General features: G+C 43.3%; 1 protein-coding gene across 4 annotated transcripts in view; it reads left to right on the top strand.

Annotated features, from left to right (window-relative positions):
* The window catches only part of NCALD (neurocalcin delta), a 489,836-nt gene that overhangs the window by 440,568 nt on the left and 22,215 nt on the right, over positions 1–27,053 (top strand). For all 4 annotated transcript variants that reach the window (XM_053558841.1, XM_053558842.1, XM_053558843.1 and 1 more), the window contains one exon: positions 23,945–24,341. In XM_053558841.1, the coding sequence (XP_053414816.1) occupies positions 23,964–24,341 (378 nt within the window). In that variant the 5' untranslated portion in view covers positions 23,945–23,963. The remainder of the gene's footprint in view (positions 1–23,944; positions 24,342–27,053) is intronic.

The raw sequence follows: 27,053 nt of genomic DNA, 5'->3' as shown, positions 1-27,053 counted from the left end.
GTGAAAGCAGACAGTAGTTCCTGCCTAAACCCCTCCCAGGGCTGTTAGGAGGATCTCGAGAAGACATGAGGTGAAAGTGCTTCATGTTTGTGACACACTGCACAAAGGAAAGACCTGATAGCTATTACCAGTTGTTGGGACATTGTTTAGATAATGATCTTCCTTTCTCCTGTCTGTTAGAATATTGTCAGCTGCAAATAACAGATAACCCAAAATATTTTGCAGAATACATACATACATTATCTCATAGAACAAGGAGGCCAGATGTGGAGTGTTTCCAGGGCTGGTTAATTCCTTGGTTTAATGATGTCATCAAGAGTCCATATTTCCACCCTGTTTATCTCAGATATTTGTTGACTTGCCTCAGAGAGACACACTGGCTGCAGCAGTTCCAGGCATTGCATCCTCACTGCACCACACACCAGAGGCAGAAAGAGACTATCTCTTCCTTGTGTCTTTTCTTAACATCCAAGAAGCCCTTCTCAGATCCCTAATCCCGGCCTTGCAGACTTACTTTTAAGTCTCATTTGCTAAAATTAGTTCCCAAGTCCCTTCCTTAGCCTGTCACTGGTAAGATAAAGTCCCTATAACTGCCTTATACTAATCAAGACCCACCCTCCTGGGCCTGGGGAGCCTTTCATCTTCCCCAAAGCCATAATATTGCAGAGGTGTAGATCACTTGAAAAAAAAAATCAAGTTTCTGTTAACAAAAAAGTAAAAAGAAGTGATTGTGGGTAACCACCATCACTGTCTCATACAGTACACTCTCTCTCTATTCCCCGTCAGTCACTATATTCCACTAATTCTATCTCCAAAATGGCTCTTAAATTCACCCTGGCCTTTGTTTGGGTTCTCCACATCTCCTGCTACGCCCATTCAATGTTCCCTTTGGCTACCAGTCAGCTGTTTGAACTATACAGATGTAACTCAAGACTCTTAAAACTCAATCCAGTTGCAACCACCTCCCTCTTTGTAGGTTCTCTAGATGTCTGCGTTATGTCTCGTAGCTTCTGAATTATTTGTGTGTTTTCTGTGCCTCCCACTATCTTCTCTCTCCAGTATGGTAGTGTTGACCAATGTGGCTATTGAGAACCTGAAATGTGGCTATCCCAAATTGAGATGGGTTGGAAAAATAAAGTATACTTTGAATCTGAAAGATTTTAAAAAATTATTGTGAAATATTAATGATTTTTAAAATGGTTACAAGTCGAAATGATAATGCTTTGGATATATTTCAGTAAAATAAAAACATAAAATGATTTCACCTGTTTCTTTTTAATTTTTTATGTGGTGACTAGAATATGTCAAATCACACACATCACCCCATTTTTTGGCCCAAATTATGTCTCTGTGAGCTACATTGCTAGTTCCTGCAGAGAGGAGGCTACACCTTACTTATCACATTTTCTTTCCTTCTCCACCTCAGTGTCCATAAGGGCCAGAATCTAGTCGAAACATTTTCCTTGGTTAAAACAAAGTATAAGAAAACTCAGTTTGGGAATGAAAGAGCACAGGTAATTTCACATTATTTGATTTCTACTTCTGGAGTTCTGACACAGGGGTTGTCTTTTCTGTGTTCTAACTTATTTAAGCTTCTTTTAAAATTTGCCAGGGTGGGAGATCACTCTTTGTCGTGGTTACTTCAGGGCACTAAGTTGTTATGGACAAATCCAGATTGAAAAAAAGAGACAAACTAGAGTTTAAAATTTTCGATCAGGTTTGCTTTTCTCTATTAGTTCTTCTTTTATCTGCTTAGACATTCTTCAACAAACTGTATTTTACATTTTAGAGGTAGTGCTGTCTCCATGGCTACAACCTCTAAAATATTTTAGTTATTTTTACAATTGTTATTAGGAAAAAAGAAGCAGATTTCAATTATGCTCTTTCTATTCAACTCCCATGAATTATAGCCAGCTGTTGCATTTTTTGATGGATGAAAGAATTATATGTATTTTTTTACTGTTTGTTGTATTCTTAGCAGGGATTATTTAGAAGACAAGGAAAATAAACACATTCTAGAAAACATTTAGTAGAAAAACTGTGTATAATGGCTCAATGAAATAAGAAATTTTTCTTATATTTAATGAGGAGAAATTAAGGAATTATGTTTTATATTTATAGTAGCCTAAAAATGCCATTTTGAGAGGGAAAATCATCTTTTCCAGAAATATCTTGTGAACTTAAACTTCTAATGTGGAAATAAACAAGATGCATGGTTATAAATCATGTGCTGAATAATTCAACAGGATTACTTGGTTACTATCTGGTTCAAGGGCCCAGGCAGCCTTTGAAAGCTGAATTGTGTCTGATCCTCCCACTTCTGGGGCGTGCTGTCTCCCAGTGAACAGCAACAATCATGGCATCCGTGATATTTTCAGTGGGACTGCTTTCATGAGTGCTTTTTGCCAGTTCTTGTGAAGGGCACTGTTTCCTTAGGCTTTGATCTTTTCTCAGTCATTAAGAAAAGTTCTGCCCCAGTGACATGTGGATGTGGGAAGTTAGGGTAGAATTCTGGGCCCTTCCCTTCACAGAGCTGTTATCCCTAGACAGCTGGGCAGTAGGTTTTCTTTCTTTCCCCTTCCCTTCCCTTCCCTTCCCTTCCCTTCCCTTCCCTTCCCTTCCCTTCCCCTCCCTTCCCTGCCCTGCCCCTTCCCTTCCCTTTCCTCCCCTTCCCTTCCCTTCCCCTCCCTTCCCTGCCCTGCCCCTTCCCTTCCCTTTCCTCCCCTTCCCTTCCCTTCCCTTCCCTTCCCTTCCCTTCCCTTCCCTTCCCTTCCCCTCCCTTCCCTGCCCTGCCCCTTCCCTTCCCTTTCCTCCCCTTCCCTTCCCTTCCCCTCCCTTCCCTGCCCTGCCCCTTCCCTTCCCTTTCCTCCCCTTCCCTTCCCTTCCCCTCCCTTCCCTGCCCTGCCCCTTCCCTTCCCTTCCCTTCCCTTCCCTTCCCTTCCCTTCCCTTCCCCTCCCTGCCCTGCCCCTTCCCTTCCCTTTCCTCCCCTTTCCTCCCCTTCCCCTCCCCTCCCCTTCCTTCTCTCTCTCACTCTCTCTGCCTTCTCTTTTTCTGTCTCTTGCTTTACATCACTTTCTCTTGCTTTCTCCTTCCCTCCCTCCCTCTCTCCCTTCCTTCCTCCCTTCCTCTGTCCATGGAAAAGAAGCCATACTCTATAAAATCCTCCCCTCTCCTCTCCTCTTCTCTCCACTCCTCCCCTCTCCTCTCCCCTCCTCCCCTCTCTTTCTCCTCCTTCACTCCCTCCCTTCCTCTCTTCTGTCCATGGAACTTTGTAAAATAATTTAAAGAGGTTTATTCTGAGCCAAATTTGGGAACCATGACCCAGAGCCATGCCCTAGAAACCTCCAGCAAGTGAACTTATCAGGAGGTTGCAGCTCGGTTTTATACATTTCAAGGAGAGAGGAATTACAGGTACAGTCATAAATCAATACATGAAAGGCATACATCCATTTGTCCCAAACAGGTGGGACAGACATCTCAAAGTGAGCGCTTACAGGTTATAGGTGGGTTTAAAGATTCTTTAGGTGACAATTGACTGAAAGGGTTAGGCTCTGTCTAATAGACTGGGAGTTAGCAAAAAAAGAATGTTCAGTCAAAATAAGGGTTAAGAGGAGACAAACTACAAGACAAATGCCCAGACTCAAGTGGTTTGTTTTGTATATTGAGGACTACCTGCAGTTACTTCTTTCATAGTCTTAGGCCTGCTAATGAATCACAAAGGACATCTTTAAGAAGGCAGGGCTACCTGATGAGGCATGTCTGATCTCCTATCTCCTTTCTCATGGCTGGCAACTCAGTTTTAGGGGATCATCTTGGCCAAGAGGGGGTCTAGTCAGCCAGCCACTGTTAGAGAGCCTTAAGATTTTATTTCCTTCCTTCCTTCCTCCTTTCCTTCTTTTCTTTCTTCTTTCTGTCTCTCTCCTTCCTTCCTTTCTTGGCAAAATATGCATAACATATAATTTACCATTTTACCCATTCTTAGGTATGTAATTTAGTGGCAATAAATACATTTTACGATGTTGTATAACCACCAACATTGTCCATTTCCAGAACTTTTTCATCATCTCAAACAGAACTGTTGTGGGAGAGATAAGGAGAACTTCCCCTTCACCTCCAGAAGGTTCACTGAAAGATCAACTTCCAATAAGGCAGATTAATAAGAGAAGGAGATTACAAACTCATTTACTGTGCACACTTGGAGAATCACAGAGAATCAATATCTCAACAAGGTCCAGAAGTTTATATACCCTTATTTTAGAGGCGGGGGGAGAGAGGAAGATAGGTCATTCTGTTGAGGGGAAATAAATTGTTAGTAGGGAAGATGAATGGGTGGGGAGGAAATGGATTGACTTGTTAATGATTCTCTTTGGAAATTAAATTGACCTGAGAGACAGGTATTAGCTCTAAAAATGGATTGTGCCAGGTCTGGTTGCATTCTTGACCTTTCCTGAAATAGATATTGGGATAATAGGATGGTGAAGGAAAGACAATTGTTCTTCTTGTTGGGTCCATCTGATTTTTATAAAGCTAAAGTGAAATCCCCTTCCAAAGCCTATTGATCTCAAAGGGCCTTTAATTCAAAATACTCTTTATAGAAAGGAGTCATATTTTGGGGTGAAGTTCCCTGAGCGCAGTCAATATGTATCTGTGAAGTGCTAACTGCTCATTCATCCCCTTTTACCCAGCTCCCGTGATTTCTATTCTACTTGCTAAGAATTTGCCCATTCTAGGTACCTCATGGATGTGGAGTCATGCAACATTTGTCCTTCTGTGTCTAGCTTCTTTCATGTGGCATGGTTTTGTCAAAGTTCACCTGTGTTGTAGCATGTGTTCATTTCTTTTTAAGGCTGAAGAATATTCCATTGTATTTCTGCACTGTATTTTGTTTATCCATTCACCTACTGGTATTAATTTGGGTTGTTTTCATCTTTTGGCCATGTGTGGTTTTTAATAAAGCATGAAAACACGAGAATTCCAGGTGTTGTAGCACCTAAAATCTTCAGGTGGTGTGCTCTTAAAAAACTGTAATGATGTCAAAACTGCAAGGGTTTTGGTCTTGGTCCAGTTGCTCATCAATCAAAGATCCTATAATTGAGACAATGAGGATTGCCAAGGAGGAAAGGAATTTTTCACATGACAAATGTCTTGCTGGGAGAAGGGGAGAAGCTGCCTCAAATCTGTCTCTTTAACTAAGAGAGATCATGGACCATGATCATGGACCAGGTAGGGCCATGTCCCTTGGGGCAGGTCATGTGGGGTGGGTTGTAGGGAGTGGTGAGTTGACAGGAAGTCTACCTTGAAGCCTTCTGGGAAACAACTCAAGAGGTCAGGTGGTTAGTTAAGGGAGAAGATTATATAGGGGTCATTGATCTTTGTTCAGTGGTTACTTGATTTCCTTGCTGAAAAGGTGAAGCCACGATGTAGAAGGCAGGTCATCACGTGGGGACCTCTTTGCAGGTCATATCCCCCAAGGCCACAAGCAAACACCCCACCCCTTCCTGCCCAGAATAGGCAATAGGCAGCTCTGCCTCCTTTCCTGGAAGCTGATGAGGGTGTGGGCTGCTCACCTCCCACCCCACACTCCTAGGCAGGAAGGACTGCAAAGGGTCTGACAGAAAGCCCCAGCCCAAGTGTTGTCTGGTTGCTACTGCAGGAAGAAAAGAGATTTTTACAAGGAGAGCAAAAGTGTCCCTGTCTCAAGAATTGAAGCTCCTTGGGGGACTGAATGTACTGTTTCTTTAGGAGAGCAACGCTTCTTTTGGTCTGAGGCTGCTGACATTTTATTCTGCATGGTGGAGTTAGTGATGTTATGGCCAGAGACTTGGAAATATCCAAATCCTGCTCTACCGATCCCCTCCTCTTTCCTTGGGGTTTCTCTGGGAGCTATAAATATGCAGACCTTGGGAAATCAAAGTGCCTTTATCACTAGTTGGACAACCAGAGTGGGCCTCTGTGATCATCAGGTTGGAGTAGAAGATTTGGACTCAAGGCCTGGGTGAAGCCTCTTCACCCTTTTAGTTAAATCCTAATGTTACTACCATCCACCTGCTAAGCCAGAAGGGACCAGCGTCTGTGGGAGTAGAAGGGATGAAGGAGAAGGTGCCAGAGATGTCTGCTTATCTCTGGAGCCAGGTGAAAGCAAGACATAAAGGGAATGTGTTTGACTTTATTGATGTATAATCCTCATATTGGAGCCCTACCCAGTGATGTCAATGCCTCCTGGGGACTGACCTGAATAGAGGCAGAGGGAAGGACAAAGGTGTCCTCCCTCCCTCTGTGTGTGTTCAGGCACTGAGCTCAGGGTTTTATGTATGTTTCTTCATAACAACCATATGCACCATCACTCTTTATTATTTCCACGTTCCAGGTGAGAATGCAGAGACTCCAAGACCACACCTGACCCATTGTACGCACTTAGTGGAAGGTCAGGGTTCTCATCCATGGTCTGTAATCCAGCAGTTACTGATACTGGTCCTTTGCTCAGACTTGGTTCCAGAGAGAGCTCCTTATGGCCCCCAGATAGTCACCTCCATCAGTCCTCTCTCTAATCCTGTTCAGAGGGTAGAATGGCAATTGTGTGGCAGATCAGTTCCAGTAATCATTTCTGCTTCTTTGCAGAAGCTCTTCTGACCACTGAGGCCATCTGTCTTGCAGAGCCATTTATGAAGCTTAATTTAGAAACAATTGAAATGATTATAACATAATTGTGTTAGAAGAAAAAGAAGAATGGACTTATTTCAGGATAATATGATTATTTTAAGAGTTTCTTTCTAATCAACAGTTGATGTCTGGTTAGAAATAAGCAGTGACTTCAGCAAGTTTTACTGAAGGGACTTTTGAAAGCACACAGAGTTAAACCCATGGAACTGACAAGATACTGCTACCCAATTACATTACACGTGTGTGCACACACACCCAGGGACCTGCTCCAGGGAGAGAGAAGCAAAAGAGACTATACCCATGTTACATAAGGATTATCCTGTAGTACCAACACATCTCACACGCTCCCCGGCCTGGAGAACATCTCATCCAGTCTGTTCCCCAGGTCAGCTTCTCTTCATCCCCATGGTCTTATGGTTGTCTCAGCACAGAGCCTACATAATGTACTGGTGGAGAGCAAGGGCTCTGGGGCTATGCCCCTGCATTTTAACCCCGACTCTACCACTTACTATCTGTGTGATGCTGGATCATTCACTTAACCTGTCTCTGTGCTTCAGTTTCTTCATCCATAACATGAGGACAGTGGTAGGGCCACTTTCAGAACCTTGTTATGCAGATTCTGAGTTGTGGGAGTGCTTTACAGGAATGTGGCCCAGCACATAGAATCGCAGCAGCCAGCCAGAGCTCACTGTGGGTGGAGCCAGAGGCCAATGGGGAGAGTTGTTGGTTTTTTTAAAGAACCTGGGCCTTGTACAAAGGACCACACAGTGGTCACTTTTGTCACTCTCTCTACTAAGTTTACATGTCAATTCCTAGAGTTACACCGACAAGATTGTGAACAGACTGGCAGTCAAGCTGCTCCAACTTAGACCCCTAGACAACAGCACCTAGTGTTCTTTGTAATCCTACAAAGACTCACAAAGTGATTTGGTTGTGAATATTTTAATTATGGTACATTGAATTTTTACACATTATAAAAGTATAAATTTGCTAACCAGATGTATAGAAGCAGGACCTACTCCCTACATTGTGATATCATTTTGTAAATAAGCCTTTCCCCCCAAAAAGAATTATTCTGAGTCCTAGATATCAAGGTTTCTGATTAACTCTAGCCACTCCACAGTGCTTACAAAACCTGCTGTGCAGTATTCCTTGATTCCAGTAGACCTAATTTCCCATCATCAAAGAAAACCCAACACGGTGTGGAGGAGGCCATGAGATTTAAAGAAAACATTCTGTTGACTGATTTTCTTCACCTGAATCTCACTCACCACATTTCAAAGCCCATGTCCACATAATTGAAAGGACTGTTCGCCAGGGCATGATGACTGGGATCACAAGACTGGGTTTATGTGTATTTTAAACAATGAGCAATGACATATAAAAGTGGCTCTCTGATCTCAGGAAAAGCACTTGAGTTATTCTGAATCAATAGTGGGGCACGCGTCATAGCTTTGTGAGATTTTCTCTTTCCCACAATTACTAATTATTTTTTGTGGGTTCATAACATTTTTACTGCTTCAGCAAGGACATTTTCTTTTTTTTTAGGCAGAGTCTCACTTTGTGGCCCTGCGTAGAGTGCTGTGGCTTCATCATAGCTTATAGCAATCTCAGTCTCTTAGACTCAATCGATCTTCTTGCCTCAGCCTCCTGAGTAGCTGGGACTACAGGCATGTGCCACAATGCTCACCTAGTTTTTTAATTAATTAATTTATTTATTTATTTATTGAGTGTTGCTGTCCACTGGCCTAGTCAGAGACATGGAGGCAGACACTGCACATGAAATGAATGATTTATTAAGGGATGGCTGATGCTCACTCAGGCACAGCAGCAAATGGCCATTCTTTTTTTTTTTGTAGAGACAGAGTCTCACTTTATGGCCCTCGGTAGAGTGCCGTGGCCTCACACAGCTCATAGCAAACTCCAACTCCTGGGCTTAAGTGATTCTCTTGCCTCAGCCTCCCGAGTAGCTGGGACTACAGGCGCCCGCCACAAAGCCCAGCTATTTTTTGGTTGCAGTTTGGCCGGGGCTGGGTGTGAACCCGCCACCCTCGGTATATGGGGCCGGCGCCTTACCGACTGAGCCACAGGTGCCGCCCCAAATGGCCGTTCTTATTCACATTCTTATATACCCAAAATCATCAGATAGAAATAATCCAAGAACAAGGAAGACAAAAGGTAAAGATGCCTTATCAGAGTTAATCCAGCAAAGTATGTACACACCTTTCTAAACCAAGAATATCTTGTTTAGAGATAAACAACAATGGAGATGAACCAAAATGGGCTGGGTTGTCTGTTCTGTGTGCCTACTTCTCTATATGATTAACTGAAAGTTTTTGTGTAAATAGAGGTAGGGAATTAAGTCCAATGGTCCATTGCCCGAGGCAGATGCTCTGTCTCCAGCTACGACTTGGTGAGAGCCCTCCAGGATATTCTTTCCTTTAAGGCGTGACTGCCTGCATTTTTCAGCAAAGTTGCTTATGTGAGCTTTGGGAGACTATCCCCCAAAACTCATACCTAGCCCAAGTACTGGAAATGTCCCTGCTCAGGGTCTCGTAACTTCAAGGAGCACAAATGAGACTGATTCACCTACAAGGGTGCAGTGGACTGTGCTCCTTCAATTGAGATAGAATCTCACTTTGTCACCCTCGGTAGAGTGCCATGGCACAGCTCACAGCAACCACAACCTCTTGAGGTTAAGCAATTCTCTTGCCTCCCAAGTAGCTGGGACTACAGGTGCCCACCACAATGCCCAGGTATTTTTAGACACCAAGGTCTCACTCTGACTCAGGCTGGTCTTGAACTCGTGAGCTCAGGGAATCCACCTGCCTCAGCCTCTCAGAGTGCTAGGATTACAGGTGTGAGCCAGCCTGGCCCTTCAAAGACATTCTAAATGAAAGAAAATTTTTTTTCTCCCAGCAAATTCCTGATGAAGGGGAAAATCCAAAAACTATGGCTTCAAAGCTGCTGCTTTGATTCTTACAAAGGTATTGGCAGGTTTTCTCACCATATAATTACTCAATTTTATTTTGGTCATTTAAGTCAGGACTTCTCCTCCCAACTGTGAGGCCCCCCCGGTGAGCTGTGAATGGGCTGGCATCAATCCCTAGGCCTCCCAAGCCACAGGAGTGGGGCTTCAGCACCCTCATCTCAGGGTACTGCAGAAAACAGTGTCTTTGTGTCTCCAGGTATAAAAGGTGTAAAAGTGCTTCTGTAACTGCCTGCTGACTGCAGTAGCTTCCTGCCACCACTGTGGGGACACATGGTCAGTAGAAATTCTCACAGGTAGTTCCCCTACTGAGCTTAACCTTGACAATGAAGATAGGCAACAGATAAACTAAGAGTGGGATAGGATCCCTGCCCAGCCTGAAACTCAGATTCTGTGGTTTTAAAACTTTGATAGGGAGAAGCTTTATAAACAAAAAATGGAAAGTCATTTCGAGATCTGCCAGCACTATTTGTTTTGCTAAAGATAGAGACTCTCAATTGCTTTGGGACTATTTCTTTGACTATGAAAACCACCCAAGTGAGCTTTAAATTATGCAAGTGTGAAGCTATGGTTCTCTTTGGAAATAAAGATGTTTAAAATCTTCTAGTTTCAAGAAGCTAGAAATTTTTGTTTTGAGAAGAAGTGGGGACCGAGGATGTTCTGCTGGAGGGGCAGAGCCGGGATTCCAGGCTTGGTTCATCTACAGACGCTGCTCTCCAGGGCGCTGTTTCTCTGCCTGAATTGGTGAGCACCGTGCAGTGGGGTGGGGGGTAGACTGGATCCTCAGGGAGGACCCCGAGTGCCAAGAATGGTGGGAGCTGAGGGAGGGAGAAAGAGGCACTTGGAGGTGGGGTGGTGGCCCAGGGACTGATCCCGCCTCTGTCTTCGATTCCTTCTGAAGTCACATGGACATTTCCCCCATCCGAAGCTCTTTGTATGTCAGTATTTTTCCAGCTTCTCACAGGGGTTAACCGAGGACACACTTTAAACACCTCTGTGATTTCCCATCTTACACGTTGGCCCTAAGGGATCCTTTGGCATTTACTGTTGTTACCCGATTGTCTGATGGCATCAGTGTGGGCCCCATTTGTAGTTCCCAGCCAAGAGGTTAGGAGGAGTTTTCACACAAAACTTGGTCATGAGATGCTATATCCAGAACTTTTCTGTGTGCTTTATCCTCAAGGCATTTTTATAATTTGATGCTGATATAATCTGTCCTCCAAAATCTGGGAAGAGATTGTTTATTGTTACCCTATTTTTTCTACCTTCTGTGGCTAATGAAAACAGCCTCAGAATTTGTTGCTCATAGCTCAGTGTTATTTGAGGGGGTCTGAAGAATCAGAGCAAAGAAAGTTCAAAAAAAGATACTCGCCTGCCAACATTAGAGGCAAAACTCACCCATCCTAATTGCTCCTTAACCCAGTCTCATAGTGAAGAGAACTGCTACCTTCATTGTAGACGGTGTCATTTACAATGAAATGTGTTATTGCCTTAACTAGATTATACTCTTTGAATGTAGATACCACAGATTTTAGGTGAAAACATCATCCATCTGATCTTTTTCCAACAAGGCTCCTCTGCCGTTCCATCCCATATTTTTTAATTGACTATAATATCCAGCGACACACACAGTGAATTTTCAGAAAACTTACATGAAATGATTCAAAGGGAGGTGGGGATATTCTTGAGTCAAGACATTATTCCAGGCTTCTCCCATGGACTATAGTGTAGAGCTCAGTTTTAGTCTAGGAATAATGTTTATTCTAATTTTGCAATCCTATTGTTTGATAGATTGGTGGTAAATGTAAACATTTTAAAATAACCCCTTTAATACCTATTTTAAGTCCTTATAATTTAATGAGGAAAGAAATGAGGATCAGTTTTTCTATCTATATATACATGCCAGTGTTAAAACGCAGATTTTTAAAATTTTTGTATTTTGCTTTAAAATAAAAATGAATTCAACTCAGTTTTCATCACTGACGTATGTTAATTCTAGTATTTTACTGTGCTTCCATTTTTTTTATCACCACTTTCTCTGTGAACATAATCAAATTCCATTTTTGCATAATTTTCTTATAATGGGAAACGCTACTATAGAGAAACAAGCAACCGATTCAGAGGATTGGAATACTGCTCCATGTCATTTTACAGAGGGTGGCACATCATAATTCACTGATGAGGGGGGAAGAGGAGTCCCGGCAAATTTATCCCCCCTGTTACCCAAATGGAGGGGTTACAGACACTGTCACACCCTTCCCTTATTGCTTTCTCCTTCAGTAAAATTGTTGGGATGAATTTTAGATTTCCTTTTGTTTTTTACTGAAACCATTTTTGTTCTAATCCTAGTCATAAAGCCCAAATTGACTGCAGGAATAAGAATATTTGAACTTTAGCTCTGCATCAATGAGTATGACTTAGGTTATCAGTTCCAGACCTTTATTATATGATTATATTTGTGCTTTTTAGTGTAAACCGGGTACCTGCTTCATGCATTTTAGGTGTTTGCTAGTCATGCCTGCGGCGTGCATTGCTCCAGAGTCTTCTGTCCTGAGTTCATCTATGGGTGCTGTTTGCCCACATCATAGATAGCAAGTTATGTACACTAATAAGCCCTTCCATATTGCAAGATTACAAGACCAGAAGTCACCTTACTCAGTCACCTTTTTCTTTTAATGACGTTAGTATATTTTGTGGTCCCCCACATGGGTATGTGAAGTGGTTACTGTGTGTGTGCGCACTGGGATGAGGAACGCAGGTGCCACCTCTGCTGGTCCTGGCCAGCTTAGCAGGGGGTACGTGCAACCTGATTTTGCTTCAGCTGACCCTAGCCCAAGGAGTGACACTACAGGAAAACCTACAAGCTTTTTCGAACTTTAAGATACTTTGGGATCACTTATTTTTCAAACTGATTCTATAGCATTTTTTTTTTTTTTTACAGTATTCGCTGTAATTTAAGGACTAAAGAAAATAAAGGCAGTTCATTAGTATTTGGGATGGGCAGGAAAAATCCTAAGTGGTTCCCTCTGGATCCAGGCTGTTGGGTGTGCAGGGTGACATGTGAGTAAATCCACCCAGGCACACACAGACATCCTAGAAAAGGAGCTGAGGGAGGCTTTGTTGGGTTTTATTTGTTTGTTTTATGGGTTTTTCCTCTTTTTAAAATTTTTTTAATCACTTTATGGATAAAAATTTATCCACCTTTTCTCTCTTCAGATGAAGCCTCCACTTTCTTTTTTCTTTCTTTTTTTTTTTTGTAGAGACAGAGTTTCACTTTATGGCCCTCGGTAGAGTGCCGTGGCCTCACACAGCTCACAGCAACCTCCAACTCCTGGGCTTCAGCGATTCTCTTGCCTCAGCCTCCCGAGTAGCTGGGACTACAAGCGCCCGCCACAACGCCCGGCTATTTTTTGGTTGCAGTTTGGCCGGGGCCGGGTTTGAACCCGCCACCCTCGGTATATGGGGCTGGCACCTTACCAACTGAGCCACAGGTGCCGCCCGAAGCTTCCACTTTCATTTTCTCTTAAGAAATGGAAATAGTAACCAGAGAGTAAATAGCCAAGCAGGAGAGCTTTTCCTTAAGCACACAAATATACACACATCCTCAAACACTTGGCAGCATCCTTCCTGAATCTCACTCTGTTCTCTACCACGAGGTGCCGTGTACAGAGGAAGCAACATGAAGATCCCTGTTGTGCTCCACCTTTGAAACTCACCAGCTGCACATGGAACATTGGGCCAACCCTTAAATCTTCACCAAAGTCCTCAAGGAGAGGACTCAGGCTGGAAGCCCATGGTGGTCCTCTTTCTGTCTTCTCTCACTGTTACATTTTTGCTCTTGTTTTTTACTAATTCTTCATGGAAGTAAATCAAGGGGTAGAATGCCTGCAACTCTGGAGGGCTCCAAACAGTCCAACCAAAGTGTACCCTCATCCCGCTTAGATTAATAGTCAGTGTTTGCTGAGCACCTACTAGACGGCTTTCCCCATCTCATTTAGTCCTCCAGACAGCCCTATGAGAGAGGTAGTATTGTGAGTATTTTACTGCAGAAAAAAATAAGACCCAGAGATGTCAAAGAACTTTTCCAAGATCACCTAAAGCAGTACGATAATGAGGACATCAGTTCTTCTGCTATGAGCTCAATGCCCTTTCCACACACCTCGCTGCAAGAAGCAAAAGGGGTGAGAAGTGGAAAGAAGTCACTTTGCAGTCTCTTCCTGCTAGCCAGTGAATGAGCTTCTCACATGTACATATATTTGATGAACAAATATTAATACTTTTAGACATGCTGGCCGGCATAGGACATGATCATCTAATACCTTCCAAATGAAAGAGCCATTCTGACACCAAAAGGGATCCAGCCAGAGATGTGGAAGGGATGAGGGTGGGGAGGATGATTCTGGTCCCCAGATCACAAGTTGCAAGAATTTATCATGACAGTTAGCTTCCCTAAGCCTCTGGTCATAGTAGTAAAACCAAGATATAATATCTGTGATATCAAACTACAGTGAAATTGTGAAGATAATGTATTCTTAAAAATGCTGTGAATTTGCATTCAGAGTCCCAGATTCCTGTCATTTCCTTATCCCATGTAGGATATTATTTTTATAGAAATAGTCTTATAAGCCAGGAAATAGTAGATGGTAAACACACGTCTGCTGAATAAATAAAAAAATATGAACTATTCTCAGACTGTATTGAGGGGCTTGAATCAATTTACCAAATGCATTTGTGCCCCTGGGGGTATCTAAAAATGGAGACTGGTGCTCCTCCATACCACTAGCCACCAGTTAAGTGACGAGGCCTGGATCACCACTGTTAAGTCTGTTTGCCTCCCCTGTTCATGGTTTTATCAGAATCCAAAGTAATCGATCTGTGTTTTAAGTAAATGAATACTTAGTACCATTAGTTAAGCAGACATTTACTGCAGTCAGAATTCCTCCAAGGGTGGGGTCCTAGCCTGCCCGCAGGACCTGGGCCAGCACGACAGGCAGCTGGGTCGCAGTGGTCCAGTGGCCAGGTGGTCTGAGAGTCAAGGGGACACGTGGACTTGACTGGAAGCCCTTGACTGCAGACACTCCCCCACAGCTTCTTTGTTTGGGCTAGCTTTGTGTAGGGTAGCCATAAAGTTTGTGTGCAATTTAAAATAGCATGCAAAATTATAGTTTCTGTAGACCCCAAAGGTGGCCATTTAGTGTGCCTTCTGTCCATGTTCTCATGGGCACTTTAAGCATGAGGTGTTAAGTGCCCCTCCCATTGCTGGGAACCTAGGAGGGAGTGGGGCAGAGTTAGACATTAGATGGACTTGACGTAGCTGGGAAGGGAGAAGTCTTACAAATCAGGAGTACCAAGCAAGAGAGAATTCAGGATGTTGTTTGGTTAATATATTACTGTAGGCTGAAATGGGAGAGGGGTATACTCATGGTTACAGCAATGTGCTCTTTAAAGAGCAGGGTGAGTGTGCCTTCCTAGGAGCTGGGATAGCAAATGCCAGGCTCACTGCTGTGTGCCTAGAACTCAGGCAGGTGAATGGGGTTGGGGTGGAATTCTAATTCCAGTTCTAATTCAATTCTGATCTCAGCAGATGCATAAACTTTTGCAAGAGTATAGGTAGGATATAAAGGCCTTAGAGGAAAATGGCTGATTGGAGAATTTACAAGGAAGGGGCTAGAGATCACTGTACTTGTCAATGGCATCAGAATCTCTTTACAGTAAATTCCACCTAAGGAATCAGGGGACCTCGGCTAAGGTAAATGCCAAACAAATTTTTAAAAAAGTGGAATCAGCTTAAATGTTCATCAAGGAGGATTAGTTAGATGAATTCTATATAATGGAATACCCAAAGGTGCTAAGCCTCACATCGTACACCATTGTATCTCCTAATTCAATGCTTACCGCAAGGTCAGCACCCAGTATTGTGTGTTGAATCAATCAATAAATGAAAATTCAGCAATTTAGAGGGATGTGTGAGATACATTCAAGAAGAATGCTTTTAAGTGAGAAGAAAGTTTAAAGAATAGTAAGGAATGATGCTATTTATGGTTAATATGTACAGATTTCATATATATATTCATTTAAATGTCTAGGAGCATATTTATAAACAGAACTGTTAGTGCTGGATTTTTTATGGAGAGCTGTTATATCAGAGTGAAGGTGTTCACTCTCTCATTTTTAAATTCCTTTAGTACTTAGCTTTTTATAATAATGATGTGTTACTTGGGTAATCAGCAAAACTAAAAATGATATTTTCATATTCAGAAGATGGGGTGAGGGTCGTTGTTCGATAAGGTTCTCTTCACATTCTTAGGAGAAATATACGTGTCATTGGTGTTAATGTGGTTGAACTTGATGTTTATGGAAAGTAAACCCTGAAAAAAAAAAAAAAAAAAAAAAAACAGAAAGAAAGAAAAGCCCACGGCCAGGCCATTTTGGATCTGAAATGCATGCTCTGTAGAGCGAGGGCTCTGATATTTTAGAGACTGTGACACCTGATCACCTGAAGAAGACCAGATGATTTCCTGGCCTTTATCTCTTAGAACTGGGAAAGCAAAAGGAAGAGCCAGTTTGTTTCTCTTAAGCCTCCTGCTCACTGGAATTTTTTGTACCAGTTCTCATCTCAAGCTCAGTCACCTCTCTGCAGGGGGCATGAAAGCTGAGGGTGTGGCCAGGGGTCCCAGGCTCCGACCCCTCACTGGGGAGAAGGACGCACGTTTTCAGACAATTCCAGCAAAGCCAGATGGGTTTGTAAGTCTTATTTCCTTAGATCAGCTCATCCTATCAGAGGTGAGAGGAGAGAATATTCTTTGATCAAGGTAAAAGATTAAGCTCCTAGGATTGTTATATAACTCTTCAATTCTCCTTTCCTTAACATTTTAATTTTCCCCTGATGCACCACTATATTTTATTTTCTGACAGGCCTATTGCATATAAACATGTCAGCTGTATGATGGTCTCCTTTCAAATTCCCACTGGTTCCATTAAAGAGAAATTCTGAAGCAATGCACTCATCAGGTTTTTATTTAGTTATGATTTTTTTTTCCAGTAAAAATCAAAGACAACTGACCTAGAATTGAATCTGTGGGATGTTAGCCTCCAGTAAAATTCAGACAGCTAAAATATCTAATGTCCAAACAATGGTAAGTGAACACTTACTCCCGTTCATCTGTTACTGGTATAACTTCTTCCCCTACATTTTAGGAGGGTTTTCCTAGTTTAGATGTGTTTTAGTTGTATTTTCATAATTTAGATGTTCCATTGATTGAAAAATCAAAGCAACTCTAGTGGACAAGGTTACATGCCTCAAATTACGTAAATGTTTTAATGAACCTGCTGTCTTTCTGGAACTGCCGTGGGTTCTGTGTTCCTTGTTGCAGCCAAACTTGACTTTAGCTGCTAGCATCTTGTAAATTCCATTTTAGGAGACCTCAGTGCCGTTTGCATTGAGATTTTTCCCCTGAAGGGTAAATTATGGACTTTTCCCTGGGAAAAAAAAATCTGTCTCTGGGCTCTGAGGAATTAAGTCACAGAGTTTTCAGAACCTTATGAGGAATCACAGAAATGTAATCCTGCATGTCTTTTCCTTCACTGACACAAAAAATATAGAAGGGAGAGCACGCATTCCAAAAGATTATTCACTAGCCACTTCCTTTCACTGTGGCATCATTTTTAGTTGCTATTCCTCTATTTTTCTTTTTAAATGGAAAGTGAACTTCGTATTTTGGATTTCTGATTATGGTTCTTTGTGGGTGATTTGGTATCTTCTCTTCTCATGCATTTTTGTTTTTTCATCTGGGGTTAATATTAACCCCAGATTTATTTTTTTGAGCACTAAGAGACTACATGTGACTCAAAATAAAATGGGAAATTTCACATTGCCCCTCTCAGAGTAAACTGCTGAATAACAAGATGCTGATATCTAATAGAATGGGTGTGGTTCACTCTAGGAAATGAGGGACTGAAGCAAAGACTAAAGTAAAAGATGGGATAACTAGGAGGCCAGGGTACCTGCCCCAGAGGGAGGACAAAAATCTAAGTCAGAGATGGCCCACGGCCAGCTCACACAGACTCCGAGGGGCCAAAAAGGGAATCTAGACTTTATTCTAAGTATGTTGGGGAGCCTTTGTAGGATTTTAAGTAGAGGAATGACATAGTCTAACTTTTGTTTTTAAAAGGTCACTCTGATGCCAGGTATAGTGGTGTGCTCCTGTGGTCCCAGCGATTCAGGGGACTGAGGCAAGAGACTTGCTTGAGCTCAGGAGTTCCAAGCTACAGTGAGCCATGCTGACGCCACTGCCCCTCAGCCTGGGTGATGGAACAAAATCCTGCCTTTGAAAAGAGATCACTCTGGGTAAAACAGATTGGAGCAAGGGGTAGGGAGACAGGAGGAGTGGTGAGTGAGATTCCAGTGAGGAGGGTGTGGTAGAAGACCAGGAAGAGAATGGTGGTTTGGACTGAGGTGGTGATAGTGGAAACAGTGAGGAGGGAATGGATTGAGACAAATATTAGTCACAGAACCAAGAGCAGCTGTAAGGGAATGAAAACTAAAGGAATCGCAGATGAGCCCTAGGGATTTGGAGCGAGCGATTGGGTGAAAGATGGTGTCCTTCACTGAGATGAGGAGTCAGGGTGGGGAAGAGATCACAGGAGTCCGAGAGGAAGGCACAGTGCCGATTCTTACCTGTTCCACTCTAGGGAGCCCTTTCAATGCGCAGCCTTGAGCTGGCCGTGAAGGACACATTGAAGAGGGCCTACGTAGTCTCAGCCTCTGTGTTTTCCTCCTGTCTCGCCTGGTGACTCTTTCTTATTCTCCTTCACTGGAGTGACTCCTTCACTCTCACCTCCCAGAGTGTTAATGTCAGCGTGACCAAGGGCTCCATCCTCAATCTGCATTGACTTTTTTGGTGTTCTTATCTGGTCTTGGGCTATAAACTCTATCTTTATACATACTGATGACTCCCAAATTGATCTTGCTCCCTGCACCTCTTCCTCTCACTTTGAACTGATTTATTCAACGACCTGCTTGACATCTCCAACTGATATATAATAGGCATCTCAGAGTCAACACACGCACAACTAAGCCCTGGTATCCATGTCCCCGGCCTCACCCTGAAGCCCTGCTTCTCCCGCATCTCCCTCACTTCTGTAAATATCAACCCTGTCTTTACAGTTGCTCAGGCCCAAGGTTTGCAGTTATGCTGCGCTGTTCTTTTTTAAAAACCCTCTGTCTGAGCCATCCACCCATACTATATTCTACCTGCAGGCTATACCCTAAATCCAGCCACATGTCCCCTCCTCTGCTGCTACCAGTCTGAGTCCAGTGACCATCCTCTTGCCTGGGTCATTGCTGGGGCCTCCTAACTGTCCTCCCTCCCTGATTCTGTCCTTTTCCTCTCTAGCTCTCTCTCAACACGGCAGCCAAGTGGTCTCATTAGACTGTAAATCACTCCTCTCACTTCTCTGCTAAAAACCCTGCACTGGCTCGCTCTCACTCAGGGTAAGAGCCAAAGTCCCTACGGTCACTGCTAGGTCACTATGTGACCGTGCTGGTCCATCTCCTTTAATCCCTCTTGCCCTCTACTTTAGCTATGTCCTGGCTGGTGCTCGGTGCACCCCAGTTTAGACCCTTTTCATTCACTATTCTCTCTCCTGGAGGAGAGGTCTCCCACCTATCTCCTGGGCTACCTGCCTCACTGTCTGTCATTTTCAACCACTGCCATCTCATTGGGGTCTTACCTGGCTGCTGCTTCAAAGTCTCATCACCCAACCTCCCACCCGGCATTCCTCAACCCCCTTCCCTTCTCTGCTCTTCTCCGTGGCACATCTCCTGCTGTCATTTCGCTTATTATATCATCTGTCTCCTGCCACAGGCCTGGAAGCCTCTCTCACGTTTCATTTCTCTGGTAATAAAATAGAGAAAGCCTCCCCGCCACCACACAAGTTTGCTGCGCAGGTTGGGTAGAAGGGTGTCTAAAGGACCAGTGAGGATAAGGCCTTGTCATTTACCACAGCATCTGGCCCTGATTGACTGCCAGAGTTTTGCATATGGGACTATCTCATCTAATTCTCACATCAATTCAGTAAGACCTGAACTCCTATGATGGAACTCATTTTACAAATGAGAAAACTGAGGTGCGCCAGAAAGTTAAGTAAATTACCCACTAGATAGTAAATGAAAGAGCCAGGCTGTGAACACGAGCATTTTCCCCACTATATTCTACTGGTGCAAAGTAAATGTTTTAATGACTGATCGGAGCAATGGGAAGGATTTTGACCTGAGCTGCACCTTCTGTCTCCAGACTATTTTTGTGTTGACTGCTAATTAACGGTAGCATTTCTCCCGAGTTATCCTGCCCCCTCCCCTTTGGCAAAAACAGGCAGAAATTCCTGTCTTCCAAAAGTACAAAGGTATTGTCAGGCACTCCTCTCTCTTTCCCCTCCCCACCCAAGGAAAGAAACTCTATCACATGTCCCTTGAGATTTTTGTTGTATGGTCTAACCAAATGCAGATGGTTTTTTCCCCTCAAGTTAAGTCCTCATACTTAATGAAGTATTTGTCGTTATCTGCTGAAACAAATTCTGGACTTAATTACAAATACCCGCTTCCCAAATAACTTATTTCATGCTTTTCTGCCTTGTTTGTGTTATGGCCTTTCTGCGCTAATGAATTTGTAAATGTGGTTTAATTACTGTTTACAGAAAAATAGCTGCACACACATCAGGCTCAGTGGGAGACTTAGCCAAAATGTTGAGGCAATTTGTTTCTAGTGCAAAAGCAGCTAATAAATGAGGAGCACTTTTTAAATGCTGGGAAAGGAACTTGCGTTTTGAAGAAACAGTGCTTTCTGTGTCTAGGGAAATAAATCCTTCTTTAAGGGTGTAGATTTAAATATTCAAATGGTGTTTTCCCCCCAAGGCTATACACACAGCGATTTGTACATAACCAAACTATAATAATGACAATTTGATTGAAAACCACACCAAAGAGCTATATATTCTAAAGAACTCCCCAAAAGGAAGATTTGAAATTACTTGTAAATTCCATAAAATGTTTCAGAGCTCTATAAACCCATGTATTATGTATTACCTCATGTTTCTAAATTCTGGCTTCAGGCAAATTGCCAATTTAGCAACTAAATGATAATTTTAAAATTCTAATAGAAACCAGCCTAACTTTTTTTTTTTTAATCTGGGGGTGGGGGGAGTGGAGGGGAAGGACACAGAGGAAAGTGAAAGATACTGGAATGTTCCGTTTGTAAGTTCTGTTTCTGCTCCAAGTCCTAGTTTAATTTTGCTTTTGCAAAAAACGGTATTTGCTTCTGCATAAAGAGGGAACTCGGAAAGTAAGTTCCTTCCTGCAGCTGCTGGCCCTGCTAACAGGGCAGCTGCTCCATCCTCCCTGCCCTTTGAGATGCTGCAATGAGCAGGGCAGAGCCAGGTCTGTCTCCAGTGCAGAGCTCAGGAAACAAAGCCCATCAACTTGGCAGTTAGTAAGGATTGCTCATTATTGCCTCAACTATGAGTATTACAAAAGCAGCTTGAGCAGCATGAGATACCAACTCTGTCCTGTGGGAATTTATTTCTAGTGAGACACTTAAACAGGCAATTCCAATTAAGTGATCTTAAGACCAGGTCTTAACAACCAGATAGCTTCTGGTGTATCAAATGGCGTTCCAAAAACTGGGCCTCATGCTTCTAGCAAAAAGACTCCTTTGCCAAGACTATTCCATATTTCTGTGTCGCGATTCCCTTTCTATTCCTCATTCTTCATGTCTCAGTTCACCATGTGCCATTTGTCGTGGGCGCTGCCAAGACGACACAACCCCATGGCAACCCTGCGTCCCTCAAGGTGCTGACCACGTAGCAGGAAGGAAACAGAAACAAACACCAGGACGCATAAAAGCACAAAGAAAATCAGCAGTCGTCACTAAAAAAGATGGAGACTTTACCTCTTTAATAGTAACCTGGATGGAAGTGGAACACTTCTTCTCAGTAAAGAATCACAAGAATGGAGAACCAAGACTCCAACATACTCTAATATGAAGGCAGCAGACGAGCTAATACAAGGGGGTGGGTAGGGGAATGAGCAAGTGGGGAGAGGGGAGGAGAGAGGGGGATGGGGTCATGGTGCGTGACACACCTCTTAGATTGGGACATAATAATAAGAGCGACTTGATCTAACAAATGCAATCAGTGTAACCTAATTCTTTGTACCCTCAATGAATCCCAAATAATAAAGGGGGGGGCAGAAAATCAGCAGTTGTGATTAAAATGGGGATAGGTTGTCTTTCAGATATTCTATAATTTACCAAGTCTTACTTTCAGGATGTTTTCTAGTAGAATCAACATGCAAAATATAAGTGAAGAGCCCCTTGATAAGACCACATTTAACACATATTACTGCAAAATAGGAACTAATTTCAGATCCCACATCCTCCAAGAAAGCTTCCCTCATGGCTCCCTGGGGCTTGGCCATCCTTCCTAGGTACTGTGACTGCATTTGCTGTCAACTCTGGATACGTGAATGGTGTATCTATCATATTGTCCCCTCCCTGTTACCACCACCCTGACATACACAGCTGGGTGCCCTTAGGAAGGAGGGGCCACGTCTTACTCTTGACATTCAGAGCATCAGACGTGTCAGATAATGGTGCTTGGTAAATGGCTGTGAATGGCTATATGACTGAGGAGGTGGCAATGAAGGTGTTTTCCCGTCTAGTGAAAGCTCTCTTAATTAGCTGGGCACTCTCTTTACACTATGTAAAGTTAAAAAATATATAACAAAGGATATGGATTCATGTATTTTTGAAATGTAAGGGTTTTAAATGATATATTAATAGCATATTTGAGTAAGTAGGCATACAAAAACTCTGGAAGAATGCACACCAAAATGTTAGCAGTGGTTATCTCTTAAGAGTTAGGATTTGAAATGATATTGACTTTTTTCTTTAACCCCAGTGTTGTCTTCCTATTTTTCTATGGATGTGTGCTACTGTTATAATAAGAATACGCAAAATAAGCCAAATTCATGAGGCATAAATAGTTTTACAAAGCATCATCTTTACAATCTAAACCCAAGGTTGTCCATGATTTACTCTGTGAATTTTAACTACTGAAACAGCTTGGTTGTGTTTAGTGGTATTAGATAGGTTTGTTTCCATTTTCCTTCCTCGTATCTGTGTTTACAATACTTAGAAGGCATCCAAGCAGCACCTTACTTAGAAATATTCTACCATTAAAACCTGCTGAAGAGGCTGGGTGTGGTGGCTCACGCCTGTAATCCTAGCACTCTGGGGGGGCTGAGGTGGGTGGATCGCCTGAGCTCATGAGTTTGAGACCAGACTCAGCCAGAGTGAGACCTCATCTCTAAAAATAACCGGACATTGTGCTGGCACCTGTGTCCCAGCTACTTGGGAAGCTGAGGCAAGAAAATTGCTTGAGTCCAAGAGTTTGAGGTTGCTTTGAGCTGTGGTGCCACAACACTCTACTGAGAGTGACAAAACGAGACTGTCTCAAAAAAAAAAAAATACTGAAGAAGCTGGATGTGGTGGCTCTTGCCTATAATCCTAGTACTTGGGGAGGCTAAGGTGGGAGGATTGTTTGAGCTAGGAGTTCAAGACTAGCCTGAGCAAGAGCAAGACCGTGTCTCTACTAAAAATAGAAAGATTAGCTGGGCACTGTGGCAGGTGCCTTTAGTCCCAGCTACTTGAGAGGCCGAGGCAGGAGGATCACTTGAGTCCAGGAGTTTGAGGTTGCCGTGAGTGAGGCTGATGCTGCAGCACTCTAGCCTGGGCAGCAGCGAGAGACTCTGTCTCAAAAAATAAAAACAAGAAAACATGCTGAAGTGTCTCTTTTGGGCTCTCTCTCTTTCTTTTCCTTTTTTTACATTTTTCCTGCTAATTCTGCAATTAGTATTAGAACCCTAGCCTTCTTAAATCCAGGCTCAACCTCTTGCAAATTGATAAATCAGAACTAAATAACCAATTAATTTTCCGTCCCTCCTACCTCCTTGCCTGCCCCCTCCTCCTCCTAGTCCCTCTGATCTTTGCTTTCAGACCAGCTCTGTATGAAAGAAATATCCATTTTCTGGTTGGTGATATTTCTGTCCCATATCTTCCACTGGCCTCTGTTTCTATTATTTTGTTTGGCTGGCTGCTGTATTGAAAACCTAGACAATGTTACTGAACTACTGTAAAGTTTGTTTGTTTTTTTCCCCCAAAGGAACAATCACAAATTATAAAGCATGCTTCTAAAGAATGGCTCTAAAAAGCACATATGCTTTCTTTTTTTGTCTGCAGCTGAACTCTTGCTGCCAGGATGGGCAAACAGAACAGCAAGCTGCGCCCGGAGGTCATGCAGGACTTGCTAGAGAGCACGGACTTCACAGAGCATGAAATCCAGGAGTGGTATAAGGGCTTCTTGAGAGACTGCCCCAGCGGACATTTGTCAATGGAGGAGTTTAAGAAAATATACGGGAACTTTTTCCCTTACGGGGATGCTTCCAAATTTGCAGAGCATGTCTTCCGCACCTTCGATGCCAATGGAGATGGGACAATAGACTTTAGAGAATTCATCATCGCCCTGAGCGTGACTTCGAGGGGGAAGCTGGAGCAGAAGCTGAAATGGGCCTTCAGCATGTATGACCTGGATGGAAATGGCTACATCAGTAAGGCCGAGATGCTGGAGATCGTGCAGGTAAGGAGCCTGAGCCCTCTGAAAGACGAGAGTGTGTGTCACCAGGAAGGCCGGGAAGGCCCACAGGGTAGCACAGTGCAGAGGTGGCAAACTGACCTACCCAATGTTTTTGACCAGTTCGAACCCACATCACAAAACAGGGAGGTGGTGCACAAAAGTCCGTATTGGTTGGGACCTCTTTTTGTTGTTGTTAGACAGAGTCTCACTCTGTTGCCCCAAGATGGAGTGCCGTGCCCATCAGCCTAGCTCACAGCAACCTCACATTTCTGGGTGGGTTCAAGCAGTCTTCCTGCCTCAGTGTCCAGAATATCTGGGACTCCCACCTGGCTAGTTTTTCTATTTTTAGTAGAGACAGGGTCTTGCTCTTGATCAGGCTAATCTCAAACTCCTGACCTCAAGGGATCCTCCCACTTCAGCCTCCCAGAGTGCTAGCATTATAGGCATAAGATGCCTGGATGGCATCTCTCGAGATCCCAGCAGTCTGATCACTCTGGGCCCACACTCTTCCTATTGTTAGTTCCCTGGGGCTATCTGGTGAACCCTTCACTACTGATGATCATGTGCCCTACAGCTGGCCCTACTCATTATGGCCACTCCATCAACTCATTGCAGTGAGCTAGGTGGACCTGAGCCTTTGGGGTTATATCCTCTGGAGGGGTGTTCAGTAATCAAGCTCTGGCCTGGATTCAAGTCCCACATCATTTAGTCACTACCTCTGTGACTTTGACCCAGTTAGTTTACCTATGTGAACCTCCGTGTGCTCATCTGTAGACTGGAGCTGCCAGCAGTGTACCCATCCATGTTGTGGAGCTAGTCTAAGATGAGGCGCGACTCTCCAAGTTAAATGCTTAGCTCAGTGTCAGACATACTAAAAGCTCATCATCATCATCGCCATCAATTATTTACATTATCAGACTTTCGAGTAATAGCAGAAACCTGGACTCTAGGCTCCACCCCATCAGAGATACAAGCACTGTAGAACTGAGGCCCCCATCGTTTTAGTAAGAGACACTCCATTTCATTTCCCCAAATCACTCTCCCAGACCAAGTTTTCTGAATGGAACAGGAGAATGGGCCCTAGTGCTGGTGACATTTTCCTTTCAGGTCCGCAGCACATGTGGGGAGAGGGGTAGACAGGATAAGGAGCTCAGGCTGTGGCAATGACAGCAGCTCAGCAGTGGGTGGGGCCCAAAGACGATCGTAAGGAGACAGAGACAAGCTCGGGAGAAGACCAGGAGGGCTTAGCAGCAGGCTACAAGGAGGGGGTGGTGGGCAGTGCAGGGGAGGCTGGCAGGCAAGTGGGGCACGATGGGGAAGCATCTGGCAGCAGATGACAGGTCCGAGAGAGTCGACCTTTGGCTTCCTGGAGGGCTTGTCTCAGAGGCCAGCACTCATCCCAGGACATGCAGGTAGATATCCTGCAGAGGGAGAGAGCTGCAGCCCCTGGAGGACTGTTGGGATATTAGACGGGTGGGTGGCATAGCACAAGGAGATAGAAAGAATTCAGCTACTGGTGAGGAGGAGGGTGGGGTACAGTGGTATTTGCCTATAAAAAATTCCAGGGAACTTGGTTTGGAAATAGGAACAGAGCTCAAAAGAGACTTGCAAGATGACCTGTTAGTGGGCCTTCACAGGTCACCTTCGGCAGGTGCTCCCAGGCCATAGGGACTGAAGCCACATGGGCCCTTGCAGTGACAACTGCAAACGCTGGTGAGGGGCAGAAGCAGGGACCCAAAGTGACCCATCCTTATCACTGGGAATTATCCAGGATCTGCCTGTTCCTTCTTTCTGGCTAGTGGCTTTTCCTTTACCCAGAGCATCCTTCAGAGAATTCCTTAAAGAAGTGGCTGTTAAAATAAAAATAAAGGATCCCTCTTCCCTCGAGGTCAAACATATGTAACATGTAAAAATATGGACAGAAAAACAGAAAAGATAAAGAGAAGTATTACTCATAGTTCCACCGTACCTACAAAGAGAATCACTGCTAATTATTTTTAATGTATCTTTCCTGGTTCTATTTCTATGCATTTAAAATGGGATTGCATAATGTATATGAAATTCATCATGTAGACGAAGTTTTCTATCTTGCCATTTTCACCTAATGTAATAACACAAGTATTTCATGGTCTACAAACTTTTAAGAAGCTATTTTAATGGCTGCATAATAGCCCTACAATATATTTTTAATTTTCTTAATTTCCCCCTACTCTTTGATATTTAGGTTGTTTCCAGTCTTTATTATTATACACCATGCTGTAACTTTAAAAATAAAATTGATCAGCAATCCTTGTACATAAAGTTTTTCTATATTTAGGATTATTCCCTTAGAATTTAGTCCCAGAAGTGCAGTTACTGGGCCAGAGGGTGCAAGCATTTCTGAGGCTCTGGATATCTCTGCCAAATGGTTTTTCCAAATGTGCTCACAGTGTGTGAAGGCTGTTCCTGTATCACTGCACTGTTCTGCTTTTTCTTAACCTTTGCTAATTAAAAATTAAGGTGATATTAAAATACAGAAGATGATTCATTTTCATTAGCTTTATGTTGTGTTTTTTTGTTGTTGTTGTTTTTTTTTAATCTGGGAGTGTTGTGCTCCACCCCTCTGTGGTAAAGGGATGGGGATATTCTCCTTCTGGAGAGAATTTCTTCCTGACTGGAGTCTGATTAACCACTGTGATATATCCTGTCGGATACTTTTGCTCAGTTGTTCTGCCT

Source organism: Nycticebus coucang, chromosome 13 (assembly GCF_027406575.1).
Source record: "Nycticebus coucang isolate mNycCou1 chromosome 13, mNycCou1.pri, whole genome shotgun sequence".
NCBI lineage: Eukaryota > Metazoa > Chordata > Mammalia > Primates > Lorisidae > Nycticebus > Nycticebus coucang.
Note: the sequence above shows the minus strand (reverse complement) of the source record. Positions and strands in the feature narration are given on the sequence as shown.